At 40.6% G+C, this 14,764-nt stretch overlaps 1 protein-coding gene across 5 annotated transcripts in view; it reads right to left on the bottom strand.

Moving 5' to 3' along the window:
• SCN8A (sodium voltage-gated channel alpha subunit 8) overlaps nt 1-14,764 on the bottom strand; it is a 166,771-nt gene that overhangs the window by 106,258 nt on the left and 45,749 nt on the right. For 4 of the 5 annotated variants that reach the window (XM_014565796.2, XM_032492863.1, XM_032492862.1 and 1 more), the window contains exon 1: nt 7,182-7,457. In XM_014565796.2, coding sequence (XP_014421282.2) covers nt 7,182-7,457 — 276 coding nt within the window. Of the gene's footprint in view, nt 1-7,181; nt 7,512-14,764 lie in introns of those variants that run through there. The other variant, XM_032492861.1, reaches the window with a different exon arrangement.

Below are 14,764 nucleotides of genomic sequence, written 5' to 3'. Positions count from 1 at the left end.
TTAAGACACTGAGGATTTAAGAGAGCATGTAGCCTTTGATTCCTCTAGATTCTCCAAGTTTAGTCTCTGCACCAAGTTAAAGCACCACCATCTTTAAAGTACTTGGACTATATTATCTTTATTAATGCACTGATCATTATCTGTAATAATTTTGTTTCTTTGTTTATTATGTCTTCCTAACAAAAACTAACTTCCAAGAGTAGTATGTACAGCTTGCCTGCTTATTCTCAAAGGCAGGGAACAAGACCTGGGTACACAGAAAACACCCAGTAACAATTTATCAAATTATCAAATGAAGGACTGAATGCCCAACTCTTGCCTTAAGCCTCCACAATCAATCACAAATTTGCATCAATTTATCTCTACAATAACTTGACTTCAGCCATTCCCCTTACTCTCTCTTCCACCACCATAGTTCAGGCCCTCATTACTTCACAGCTATTCTCTCTGTCCCAGTTCTCTTTCCCTCTGGTCCATCCTACAGATCACTGCCATACTCACTTCCCTAAAGCACAATTTTGATCACTTATCCTTACTCCTATTCAAAAACCTTCAGTTGTTCTCCACTGCTTATCAAGTAAAGACCCAACTTCTTAGTCTAACACTCTAAGTCCTCCTTGATTTGGCTCCCACACTCCCCTCCCAGGCACATCTCCCACCCTCCAAATTCCAATCAGACTACTCTGCTTTTTCTCACATTGTCCTAGGCTCTTGTTTCTGAGCCTTTGTTCGTATTGTTCTTTCTGCCTAGAATGTTTCAGTCTATCCTTCTTTTCTAAAATCCAAAGCCTCGTCCAAATATGATTCTTACTATGAAGTAAATAAGGCCTATTCTGAGGCCCCGTTGTCAAAAGTGTTATCACACGATACACCACCATATTATAATTACATAAGGGTAAGAATGGACTTTATTCATCGTTGTTTCCCCCAAGAGAACCCGATACCCCCAAGGCCTCACTTAGGAAGCAGCCAAGAAGTGTTTGTTAAATAAATGGATCATACGAAGAGGCAATCCAAATTGGTATATATCCCATGTCAGCTTTCCTCATTTCCATTATAGTCGGTTAATATAGGGAGGGTAACACACCTCACACAGCCAAGAAAGAAGCAGAACACTTAATAAAGGTAGACAGGACAGAACAACTTAGAATATTCAGGTAACATCCATTTTATAAAAAGACTTGATACCAATAAATTAAGAAGAGTGCCAGCTACAGGCTATTTATTACCTAGTGACCGTTCATTAAGTCTCTTCTAATTCAAAGGTTCTACAAGAGGAGAAATAAGACTGGTGGCAATTAACAATAGTAATTCAGTCCTTGGAAAATCTCTAACATGTCAGGAAACCCATTTCCTGATCTACTTCCTCAGCCGCTAAAGGAAACTAATTCTTCGGGAAAGGAAAAGCTATATTGGTAATCAGTCTTTGTGCCCCTAGAGTTCTAGCCACTTTGGTAGATGGGAAAACTTTCCATTAGGGAAAAAAAATTCATAATGCCACCTTTCATGTTCAAAGCACTTAGAAAAGTACATAGTGTTTTCATATGCATTATCTCACAAGATTGACTCATTCATTCAACAAATATGGATCGAACACTTACTACAGGGCAGGCACTGTCCCAGCTAATGAGCACACAAGAGGATGAACAATAAACAAATAAACATATCAGATGCCAGGTGTTGCTAATGGAGAAAGATGAAACAGGGTTAGCACAGAGGCTGTTCTGTTTTACACAGGGTAGGCAAGAAATCATCTCCACGGCAACCGTGTAGGATAGGGGGGATATCAGCTAGTAGCATAATCTTAATCTTCTAGATTAGGGAAACTGAGATGCCGAATGGTTAAGTGACGTGCCCAAGATCACCTAGAATTAGATGGAAATGAATCAGAAACAAGATTTCCCAACTTTTGGTCTACTGGCAAGGCTATAAAAGAGGAATCTGATTTAAGAATGTTTAATTAAATTCCTTTTCTTCCAGATAATGATACTTAGAGAATGGAAAAGACCCATACATGCACGTCATTAATCCATCACCCTCAGAATGACCTTCCTCCCACTGACTCACAAGCAGTTGCCACAATTGGATTTGGTGAATAAAATGATGGAAACATTTTATTTTTTATGTTGTTGCAAAAAAATTTTTAAACAACATAATAAAAGTTTTAAAACATGTTTTTATTCAAAACAGAAAGCCGCCTCTTTGTCCGCTGATTGTGCAAAAACAGGCAATGCAACATCCCATCAGTAATACTTCAAATCACACCTAACGAACATAAACTCTCCTTTAACAGCCTGTCTCTGCTCTGCACACCTGGTGAAAGTATGCGAAAATAGATTCAGCAAGGATTTTCTGCCAGGAGCTCATAGGTGTGTGTGTGTGTGCGCGTGTGCACGTGCATGCCAGGAGCTCATGGGGTGTGTGTGTGGGGGTGTGTGTGCGCACGCCAGGAGCTCATGGGGGTGTGTGTGTGTGTGTGTGTGCGCACACCAGGAGCTCATGGGGTGTGTGTGTGTCTGTGTGTGTGTGCCAGGAGCTCATGGGGTGTGTGTGTGGGGGGGTGTGCACACGCCAGGAGCTCATGGGGTGTGTGTGTGTGTGTGTGTGTGCGTGCGCCAGGAGCTCATGGGGTGTTTGTGTGTGTGTGTGTGCACACCAGGAGCTCATGGGGTGGGTGTGTGTGTGTGGGTGTGTGTGTGTGTGTGTGTGTGTGTGTGTGTGTGTTTGTGTGTGACTTAAGAGTTCTTCATTTGAGGAAGCTGATGGCACTAATATTACTGGAGTAAGGAGAAAACCGTAAACATTGCTGGGAACAGGGTGCCCTGCCATACCCAACCTGACTTAAACCTAAAACTCTAAAACTTCTTATCAAAGGTAGGGATGAGATCTTAATGTGTTAGAGAAATTCAGGAGGAAGAATCAGTTCCAGTGTAGAGAATCAAGCTAGGCTATAAGGAAGAAGGGGCCTGAGGGCTGGGCCTGGATGAATGGATACGAGTGTCAAAAGGTGAAGTTAAAGGACAGAATATATGTCAAGAGGAGGGAATGGAGACCAGAAGACAGGGAACACTAGGGAAACAGAAACTAACGTGCCACAGCTAAAACATAATATGTGATAGGCATAAATGTGAGATACAATGAGAAAGATATCGATACAAGTCCAACTCTTACCTTGAATATATTACAGGTAAGGAAATTAAAGCCCAGAGAATTTAAGTGATTTGGCCAAGGGCAGACAAGAGGCAAAGGTAGAACTAAAAAGAAGGTTTTTATATTCCCAGTTAGGTGCTCCTTTCACTATATCATTCTGCTGGTAGGTTGGGGAACTGGGGTGGGTGGGGGATAATCTTTCTTTAAAAAATAAAAACACGTGAAGAGGTTAAGTAAATTCCTTCCAAATGACATGCCCAGCCGAACAGCAGTAGCAGCACTGCTACAGAGCCCGGGTCTCTGGAACAAGCTGCCTGCGGCTGCTAAATGTCTCAGAGCCCCTTCACTGGAGAAGGTAAAATACTAGAGCTAACTAACACAAATGCCATTCTTCCCTGCAGAAGCACTGCATGTCATAGGACCCATCCTAAGAAGGGTTATTAAACCACAGGGATTATCAGGGATGTGAACAAAAAAAGTAGTTTTTTTTTTTTGTCTCCACATTTGCATCCCTCGCTTCAGAAGAACTGAGCCAATGAAAGCTGAGGATCAATTAATGAAGTTAGAAAAGTGGGAAACTAGAAATATGCTGAACAAACTAAGAGTTAGGAGGCATGGGTTCTAGTCCTGGCTCTACCACTAACAGTGGTGTTGGCGTTTGACAAAATACTTCACTTCATTAAATTTATAAACCGAGGAAGCTGAACTACATGATGTCTGAGGCTACCATATTCTAGTTTTCTATGATTCTAGGTTGACTCCAATTTGCAGGAAAAGACAGACATGAAAACTTGAAGGTAAACTAAACTTTGGAAAACCATGTATAATTTCTAGGTCAATAGGTACATGCTCTATTCAAAGGCACATAATCAGTCCTATAAAGAGACAAAGAAAATGTAGCACTGGGCAGCTTTGAGACAATCCAGAGAGAGGATGATCTGGATTGCTTTGGGGAGCATCTGGGAAAGTCAGGTGAAATGCAACATTGACACCACTGTCAAAGACCTCCACAAGCTTATGACAGCTCCAACTAGCACCAGCTGGTACAAGCGTATCTTGAAAATGCAATACACACGTTTTACTGCCCTGTGTCCTTGGACATGGTGAAATCCACAACGGGATGAAACCAGAACTTTATTAATAGGGAACTAATGTTATTTCACCCGCTAAAATAAAGAGGAAAGGAAATGAGAAACCAGTTTCTATAAGAGTCACAAGAAAATGAGACCTATGAGGAAAAGATAAAGAAATCCACTTGTATCATTTAGCAAAGAAAAGAAATTCTACTTTGCAAGAGTTACTTTAAAGCAGCCCTTGAAAAACAAACAGAAGGGAATGTCCTCTTAAAGTCATTTCTACTCTCAGGATTTTCTTCTTTCTGGGTTGATTCCCAGTGTGCTTCCTTGGAGGGGAGACCTTGCTCATTTGACCTAGTGAAAGGCCTAGTTAGTAAGAAGTATTAGTAATGCTGGTGAAGATGTGCAGGTGAGCTTGAGCAAGCATATTACTTTTACTCACCTGAAAAATCTCTTAATTAAAAGTACAATTAATACTTCGGAAGTGCTACTCATGTTCCTTCTTGACATGGGTGTTTGTTTTATAATAATCATTAAGCTATACATTTATGTTTTATGAACTTTTCTGCATAATGGTATATTTCACAATTTTTTAAAGGATTTAAGAAATACAATTCAAGTTATCTTTCGCACAGACTATTCACCCTTGTGATGAGGCCAAAGGCTGAAATCAGATTTTCAATCATGAAGAGCCAGTCCCCTACCAGAGTGCCATCAACATCTGGCCTATGCAAATACTGGTACCCATTAGGGCCAGAGACTCACCCTCTTTGGGTCCTCACTCCCAAGCTAGGACCACTGAAATCTAAGGCATTGGGAATGGAAAGAGGCTGTCTATAGGGCAGACACCAGGGGAAGAGGCATGCCAAGGAAAACTAGGCTCTGACAACGAATAGCTCTCTATATTTTTCATATATTAAGTCGGATTTAAGAAAAGGAAATTTAATTTGAAACTGAGTTAGAAAAATAAATAGTTCAAATAAAAGTAAAGAGGTTTTAGCCATCTGAAAGGCCAGGATCCAAAGGGCTTTACCTATGTGCTTATTGCTCTAAGAGTATTTTTTTGAAAAAGTTATACCAGTTGGCCAGATTTATCTAAATAGGCATAATATAAACCCTGTGTTCTGTCATTTCTTTTTACCTCTACTAAGTCCATGGATGCAAGGGCAGGAAAGAGAAGGGAAATATATCTTAAAATATTTTGAAATTTTACAATCAAAGTATTTTTCTAAAAACAGCCCCAGATTCCATGTTCCTTTATTCACTAACGCAGAAAGTTAAACTTTGTATCCTTCCTCACCCATCACATCTACCTCCATTCGGCAAAGAGCCAGATAAAAAAGTTAGACTTGAAACAAGGGAGGAGTAAATGAGGAAAATAAATGACAGTTTATGAAAACTTAGCCCCAGAACTTGACATTTTAAGAAGTCCTTAGAAATCTTGTCCAATTTCTCAGGTTCTAGGTAAAACATTTAGCCCCAGAGAGGTGAAGTAACCTGCTCAAGGACATGAACTAGCTTTGAGAAGCTTTTTTCTTTATTTACTACTTTCTTTTCCTATAAATTAGTTGTGGCAGCTTGAACAATACATATACTAAAAAAGAAAACTATAAATAATAAACATGGTGAATTATGGCAGACAGAGGATATCTATTTCTACTGTTCTTTATATCATATCATGTTTTTCCCTTAAATTTTCTAAATTTCCCAGGCTACCAGTTCCACTTTTTCCAACTATGTAACTGTTGTAAGCCGCCATAGAAGTACATGGGTGAAGGATCATTTTGTGTAAACAATGTCTCAACTGTTTTTACCATCGGGACCTAAGAATGCCTCCACAACCAAAGCTAAATCAGAAGGTCTAAGGGCCTCATCTTACTTCTGTTCCATTATTAAGACAAAGAAACTGAAATTTTTTCTAAAACTGAAAGGCAATTTAGTTAAGGGCAGTTTGTAAGGCAGTTTTGTTAATCAATGCAGTTTAGCTAAGCTTTATATTTGTAAATATATAAATAATTACACAAAGCCTTTTCCCCCTTCATCTGGAAACACCTATGGATTTAATTCTTTAAATGGCATCCGTCAAATAAAATGGTGTCTGATGTTGGTCCTCAGTTTTCAATGGCTAATTACTTGGCGGGTGGATTAACCAGGCGCTTTGCTTCTTCACTTGCCTAGTTTCAAAAGATAATCATGAGAAAGAAACCCAAGGCTTGGTGAAATATTTGTTAGGGATGTTTGAAACTCTTGGCCCAATGAAGATTGGTATTTCTTTCACTCATGCTCCTTACCAGCAGGAATAAAGGAACTGACTCCAGCGTAAGAAACAGTGCTGGCTCAACCCAGACAACTGTGCAACAAGGCCAAAGACCTGGTCACCACACTGGCCCAGTTTGGTTTACTCTGTTCTATTCCTGTCCCCAGCAGATTTAACGCCACAAAGGGGGCTAGATAAAAGTACAAAATCCAACATCTTCATTATATTAACAACAGGCTCTGTTGATGTTACAACAGTAACATCACCTTTATATTTAAAGATAGAAATTGCAACGTGGTGAGATTCTACAGGGCTGTACCACTGTTCACTATGCCATCTTTCTTATATTCTATTAAATAGTCCCATTTCATTTATGTCCCTCCTCACCTTTTTCTTTTTTCTTTCTTTCTTTTTTTTTTTTTTTTTTTTTTTAGTAAATCTGTTTTAATCTTTCTCTGATTTGGCCTGGAGCCAAAAACAGAAGTCTATATTAACGATTGAGAAGGGCCAAGACCCACAAAAGACCCTTACCCACAATTAAATGGAAAAAGAATCCCCATAACTCTGGACTGAAACAAAAGGTTAACTACTTATCCAAACTTTGGCAAAGAGACACAGTTCCTTCTCCCCATCTCCCCCAAGCCTGCAGGAAAGGTGTATCTGAAGCTGCTGCTCCTCCTCCTCCTCCTCCAACTCACTTTCTGCGTCAAATAGTAAGGGTCAAAGTCCTCCAGGGGAACCGCAACCAGGCCTTGTGGGATGTCCCCGTAGATGAAAGGCAAACTCTTCCCCGCCTCCAGGTCACTGTTTGGCTTGGGCTTGCTGTCCTCATCGTCTTCCCGGTGGCTGCTGTCGGCCTTGGGCGGTTTCTTGAGCTTGCTCTCGGCGATGCGCTTCTCGATGTTGGCCAGTGACTCAGGGGTGAAGGGCTTGAAGCTATCAGGGCCTGGTGGTGCGAGCAGCCGCGCTGCCATCTTCTCATCCTGCAGCAGCTTCCTTAGTTATGCTGCGTCCAGGACAGGTCAGCTCTGAAGAAACAGCAACACAGACAGCATTAATCAATCACTGCTCTAAAAGAGGCCAGGCTAAACCATCTCACGCTCAACCTTCCTTCGCAACACATAGTTTCCTCGATGACATGGTTATTTTCATCTTCAGAAAATCTGAATGGACTGGGTGATGTTCACAACCACCCCTCAGGGGGATGAGCAGTCAGGGACAGCAAAACATGAGAATCAACTCAATTGCTAGTTTTTCTTATTGACTTAGATGCAACTCACTGTGAGTAACCACATACAGCTATAAAGGTATGGTCCATACTCTCAAGGAACTTCTAAACAAATAAGGCATATTTAACACTACCCAGGGGCACATATTACTTTGGGAATCCTTATATGCTCAAGTCACCTTCCTTTCCTGGACCTCTACTCCGTAAAGAAATACTCTTCCTTTCAAGGACAACACAAGGGTAAACTTTCACTCTTTTCAAATTTCAGTTTCCCAAGACACTAAACCCATCAAAACTTTGAAGGCACAAAATATAGATAAAGTAGCTGCCATTTGCTTTGGCTCTTCCGTTTCAAGTTATTTTTCAATTCACCAAGTTGTGTAAAATCGTCCAGTATAAAAGTTCAGAGAAGCACCTGCTCTGACAACTGAGCTCACGCCAGGGACCAACATAAAGCACTTTTGTCCGTGGAGAGAGCAGATATTGCTCGACATACCTCCCACTCAGCAGCGGGAAAAGCAAATGAGAGGAATCTGAGAGACCCTCTGATGCAGCACTGACTGCAGGGTGAATGACAGCAGAAAGGCCCCTGAGAGGGGCTAAAGCCAGAAGGACAGGAAGTGAGAAAGGAATCACAAACCAAATCCCGTTCTTAACAGAGAAACTGACGTAGTGTCATCCTAGAGCCAATGATTTCTCAGCATGGCGTGTGAGGAGTCTGTTTCCATTGACGTTTATACAGAGTCCTGCATTATTTCCAGGGGACTCCCTAGTCAGTTACGGCCACAAAAGCAGCCGGGCAGGTGAGTCTTCCCATGAAAGCATTAGGGCTTCACTGGCAGCTCACCTGATGCTCATGACACTGCTTTTTCCCTTCGTTTTGTGAGCTCCACAGAGACAATCTGGAAAACTGTTTTAAAAGGCTAAAGACTGTTCTTTCCCTCCTACTTAGCCCTCAGGGTCCACTTCAAGGCAAGTATCCATAAAACTTGCGGCTCCTCAAGAGAACAGTAGTAGAGTTAACTCTAAATAATTTGGAAGTGTAATACCCAAGGGTTCTTTTCATAAAATACCCCCGCAGAGACCCCAGATTTCTCCCGTGGTGGTGACAGTGAAGTGTTCCAAGGAAGCACGGGGTGTCCGAACTCGGGCTGACCAGCTCACTCACTCACAGCCTGGGGCTGACAAGGACAGAACCACAAGTCAGCTCCACACTTGCACACGCAATAAACACTGTTCTGCAGACGATGGGGTCGAAGAAATCATTTTCATGGATGTGGCATGGGATTTTAGAGCTGTGAGGGATTTTATAGATCCAGCTCATTTCATTTTAAGAATTAGAAAACTGGGAGTCCAAAGAAATGGGATAATGTGCCCAAAGTCACGGGGCCAGAATAAAACCGTGACCAACGAGCACTGACTCCCCCAACTCTTCCCTCTTCTATTATGACAAATACCAGCTACCCATCTTTCTGTCCTACTCTGACTCCCACTGCTCCCCAACAGGAACAGTCTGGTTCATCAAGTAAATCACATGCAAATGCCAATGGTTTTACTGATCTAAAACTGGATTCACATTGTTTTCCCCAACCTAAAATTCCTCTTCTCTCATCCCTGTCCTCTTATCAATCCCTGAGTTGCCTCCAGTAATTCCCACTCCTCCAAGGAATCTTCTCATCAGCTCCAGCCTTTACTAATTCTTCCCCGTGTGAACTCCTACAGCTTTATCATGATCTTAGCTAACATTTGTCACATACTTGTTATGTTCCAGGCATTGTTCCAAGCACTATGCTTGTGTTAATGCATTTAATCTTCAGAACGACCTAAAAGGTAGACATTATTATAATCCCCATTTAACAGATGAGGAAAAAAGGCACAGAGGCCTAAGATAGCTTGCGCAAAGCTACAGAGCTGGAAAATGACGAGGTCAGGATTCAAGACATCATATTCGCACTTGTTTTGGCTTTCAACCATTGTTCATCTGCACCATATAAATCCCCGGAGGGCATGAATGGCGTCTTAAACTTCTTTTGTACCCTTTTCACAGAGAATAAGATTATGCCTGGAAGCCACAATTGGTCCAAATACCTGGGACTCCTTGGCTCCCACAGTCACACTCACTCTCAACCCTGGGTCACCCTCAGTTCCTACTCAGAGGACAAAGAATACGCAAAAGGAAGTCACTGCAGATGCTGACAAGTTCGTGTGACCTGACCGCACACACCTGGGTTCTTCATAGTAAAGCCATGCAAGGCTAAGTCCTCTGCCTCTGCCTCTCTTTCCTCCTGCCTTCTCCAAGACCGTATTTCCCCAGCTCCCGTGCTCTCCATCCCATTCTCAGTCTTTACTTTTCCCCTCCTACTTCTATATCCTCTCCCTTTACATCTTCAAACCTCCATTCTCTCTTCACTTGACTTAAGCAATCCTGGTTCTCATCTGTGTTATCCTTGTTCTCACCTCTGTTACCCTGGTTCTGTCCGCAACTGCAGTCTCTTCTTCCCCTACCACGTCTTTCTTCTCTAACGGCTGGCTTTCTGCAATCTCTCTGCACCACTCCTTCTTTTAGGGATCTCATCTACTCAAAATAATCTGTACGTGGGTGATTTTCAGATTTCTATCACCAGCCCTGAGTGCTCTTCTGAGCCCCACAATTGCCTGTCACCACATCACAATTAAAGCATTTAAAACCACTCATCTTTTTACTTCCAAAATGGATTCCTCCACTTGGCATTCCTCCTTCTGTTATTGGGACCATCGTTTTTCCAGCCACCCAGCACAGAACCCCAGTCACCTTTGCCCTGTCATCCTTCGCTGTCCTTGCCCAACCAGTTACCAGTCTAACTCTTCTTCCTTCAGAGTTTCCATTTTCAACAGCATCACCCTACTTCTGGTCCTCCTGCAACAGCCTCCCACTTGTGGACCAGTCCTCAGTCCCCCAGGTATGTCTCCAAACATCTGTTTCCCTAAAAATCTGCTTCCATTATGTCATTTCCCTCCCGTGAATCTACTGGAGTTACAGAACAGTGTCCAAACTTCTGCGATTTCACTGCCATTCAAGGCCTTCCACAACCTTACACTTCTCAAGTGTTCACCACAACCTTTCTCTTCTCAAACCTTCTTTTCCACTGCTTCCCTGCAAGAACATCTACTCTGACGACTGGTGCTTGTTTTAATTTTCTAGTGTTTTTTTAAAGGTAGAACAATAAAATGCACAAATCTTAAGTGCACAGACTGGTTATTTTGTAATATGTATATACACCTGTGTAACCACCACTCAGATCAAGGTACAGAAGATTTACTTCCAGCACCCGAGATGGCTCTCTTGAGCTCACCTGTCAATAACCACCATGACCATCCCTGCCCAGCAAAAGCAGTTCTGACATTGAGCACCATAGATTAGTTTGGCCTGCTCTTGAACTTCATATAAGTAGAATCTACATACACTCTTCAAAGTCTGACTTCTTTCATGCAACATTATTTCAGTGAAATTCATCTTTATTGTGTATGTAGCAACAGTTCATTCATTTTATTGCTGTGTACTGCAGTCCATGTATGAACATGGCATAACTTACTTCTCCATTCTACTTTGATAGACATTCGGGCTATTATGAATAAAAGCTGCTAAGAACCTTTCTGTACATGTCTTCTGGTGGCTGCACTTGCTCATCTCTTTTCAGCACACAGGCGGGAGTGGAACGCTGGGCTCAGAAGAGGGCATGTGTGTGTTTAACTTTAGCGAGACTCTAAAGATTCCAGCTACTCCACATCCTCATCAACACTCGGAAATGACAGCCTTCTTAATTCTACCCATTCTAGTGGGCATACATACAGCGACATCTCATAGTTTACTGAGATGAAATTAACCATTTCAAAGTGAATAACTCAGTGGCAATTAGTATATTCACAATATAGTGCGATCACCACCTCTATCTAATTCCAAAACACTTCCATCAGTACAAAGTAAAACACTTTACCCGTTAATCAGTTTCTTTCCACTCCCCTCCCATCCATCCTCTCCCTCAACCCAACCTCTCCCCTCCCCCAATTCCCAGCAACCATCAGTCTCGGTTCTGTCTTTTTTGATTGATCTATTCTGGAAATTCTTATAAATGGGATCACACCATTTGTAACCTTTCGTATCTGGATTCTATCATCCACATTATAGCATGTGTCAGTACTTCACTGCTTTCTATGGATGAATAGTTTCACTACACGTATGTATCATAATTTGTTTATTCATCCATCCAGTAAGAAACATTTGGGGCCTCCCACTTTTTGGCTACTGTGAATAGTGCATCACATGTACTTATTTTAGTCCCTGCTTTCTATTCTTTTGAGAGTACACCTAGGAGTGGAATTGCAGGGTCATATGGTAACTCTATGTTTAATTTTTTGAGGAAATGAAAAACTGTTTTTTCCACAGTGGCTAAGCCATTTTGCATTCTCACCAGCAATACAAGCATGGTTCCAATTTCTCCACATCTTAGACAACATATATTTTCTTTTTCTTTTTTTCCACAGCCATCTTAGTGGGCGTGAAGTGGTATCTCACTGTGGTTTTGATTTGCATTTGTCTAATGACTAATGATGTTAAGCATCTTTTTCATATGTTTGTTCCCTCACTTGAGTTTTAATTTGCTTTCCTCTGATGATACTGAGCACCTTTTCAAACATTTATTGGCCACTTAGATAGCCTCCTTTGTGAAATGAAATGCTAGTTTAAGTCTTTGCCCACTTTTTTCCATTGGGCATCTGCATTTTTTTTTTTATTGGAGTTCTTTGTATATGCTCCATACAACTCGTTTGTCAGCTGTATTTCAAATACTTTTCTTCTTTTTACTTTCCCAATGGTGTCTTTTGATAAACAGTAGTACTTAATTTTACTAAAATCCAATCTATCAATCTTCCCTTTAACGTTCTGTTGTTTTTCTAAGACATCATTGCCTATTCCAAGGTCATGCAGCTGTTAAGCCTGTATTTTCTTCTGGAGGCTTTACTGTTTAACCTTTCTTATTTAGACTTCAAATAATTTGGAATTGATTTTGTATATTGTGTGATATAGAGGTCAAGGTTTATTCTTTTTCTACCCAGAAAAAAAAAAGAAAATTCTTCTACAATTCCAATTGATTCAGCATCACTTAATAAAAAGTCTGGTCACTGCTGTTTTCACTGACTCCTAAATACACTTTCATTTCCTTGTTTCAAATCTCCTGAAGTTTTTCCTTCTTTCTCACCTAAATTCTATTCATCCATAACACCAGCTTAAATTCCTCCTCCTCCTGGGGAAACTGTCTTGCAAAGAGTAAAAATAAACTTTTTAGACTTAGAAGGAACTTAGAGACCATCTAGTCCAACTTTCCTTAACTTTACAGTTAAGAAAACTCATCAGTAAGTTAGGTGAGAGAGGCTGAGTTGTCTAACTGCTCATTAGTGACACATGCAGAGCTAGGGCACAGGTCTCTTGGCCTCTGATACAATGTTGTTTATACTATACCACACGGTCTCTTAGGCAATGCACCTTGTCCATCACAACAACAAGTGCAAATTCTAGCCCTGATAGTTCTAAAAGGGACTCAACTATACTGAAAGTTGGGAGAAACAGATGCTTAGGGTTCCCTTCTCTTGGTCATCCAGGAGGATTAAGACCTTAAAATGTCAGCTGTGGCTGGGACATACACACAAATAAAGATGACTTTAAATTAAGGAAAAGGGGAAGGAAGAGGGAAAGAAAACTGGCACTGGAGTAAGGTTACAACAGAGATGAAGAAAGAGAAGTCATTCTGGAGGGGTTGTTAAAGGAAACACCATAGGCAAGGATACAGAAGAAAAAATGTTGGGAGGAGGATCAAATAGCAAATAGTATTAAAAATCTGTCTCAGACTTAAAAGAGAACAAATTGGGGGACTCATACTTGCTGATATTAAAAATTACTACAAAGATACAGTAACCAAAGCAGTGTGGTACTGGCACAAAGACAGACATAAAGACCAATGGAATACATCAGAGAGCCCAGAAACAAACCCTCACACATGGTCAAATGATTTTCAACAAGAGTGCCAAGGCCATTCACTGGAGAAAAGAACAGTCTTCAATAAATGGTGCTTGGAAAACTGGATACCCAATGCAAGAGAATGAAGTTGGATTCCTTATTATACTATATACAAAAATTAACTCAAAATGGATCAAATAACTAAATGTAAGAGCTAAAATTATAAAACTCTTAGAAGAAAACAAGGGGAAAAGCTTCATGACACTGGATTTGGCAATGATTTCTTGCATATGACACCAAAAGCACAGAAACAAAAGAAAAATAGATATACTGAACTTCATCAAAATTGAAAACCATGTACATCGAAGGACACCATCAGGAGTGAAAAGGCAATCCACAGAAAGGGAGAAAATATTTGTAAATCATGTATCTCATAAAGGATTAATACTCAGAATATATAAAGAATTCCTACAACTCAACAAGAACAAAATATCAGCTTAATTAAAAAATGGACAAAGGACTTGAATAGACATTTCTCCAAAGATATACAAATGGCCAATAACCACATGAAAAGACACTCAACATGACTAATCATTAGGGAAATCCAAATCCAAATCTCAATGAGATACCACTTCACATATTACAAAATGAAACAAAATCGAAATAACAAGTGTTGGCAAGAATGTGGAGAAACTGGAACCCTTGTGCTGCTGTGGAAAATAATATGGCAGTTCCACAAAAAATTAAACACAAAATTGCCAGAAAATTCAGCAATTCCACTTTTAGGAATGTACCCAAAAGAATTAGAAGCAGGGACTCAAACATAATTGTACATGTATGTTCATAGCATCATTATTAATAATAGCCAAAAGGTAGAATCAACACAAATATCAACAGAGAGATGAACAGATAAACAAGATGTGCTATATATAAACAATGGAGTATTATTCAGCCTTAAAAGGAAGGAAATTCTGACATGCCACAGCATGGATGAACCTGGAAGGCACTATGCTAAGTCAAATAAACCAGACACAAAAGGACAAATATTGTATGTTTCCACTTAT

The sequence above is a fragment of the Camelus ferus genome, chromosome 12 (assembly GCF_009834535.1).
Source record: "Camelus ferus isolate YT-003-E chromosome 12, BCGSAC_Cfer_1.0, whole genome shotgun sequence".
Lineage (NCBI taxonomy): Eukaryota > Metazoa > Chordata > Mammalia > Artiodactyla > Camelidae > Camelus > Camelus ferus.
Note: the sequence above shows the minus strand (reverse complement) of the source record. Positions and strands in the feature narration are given on the sequence as shown.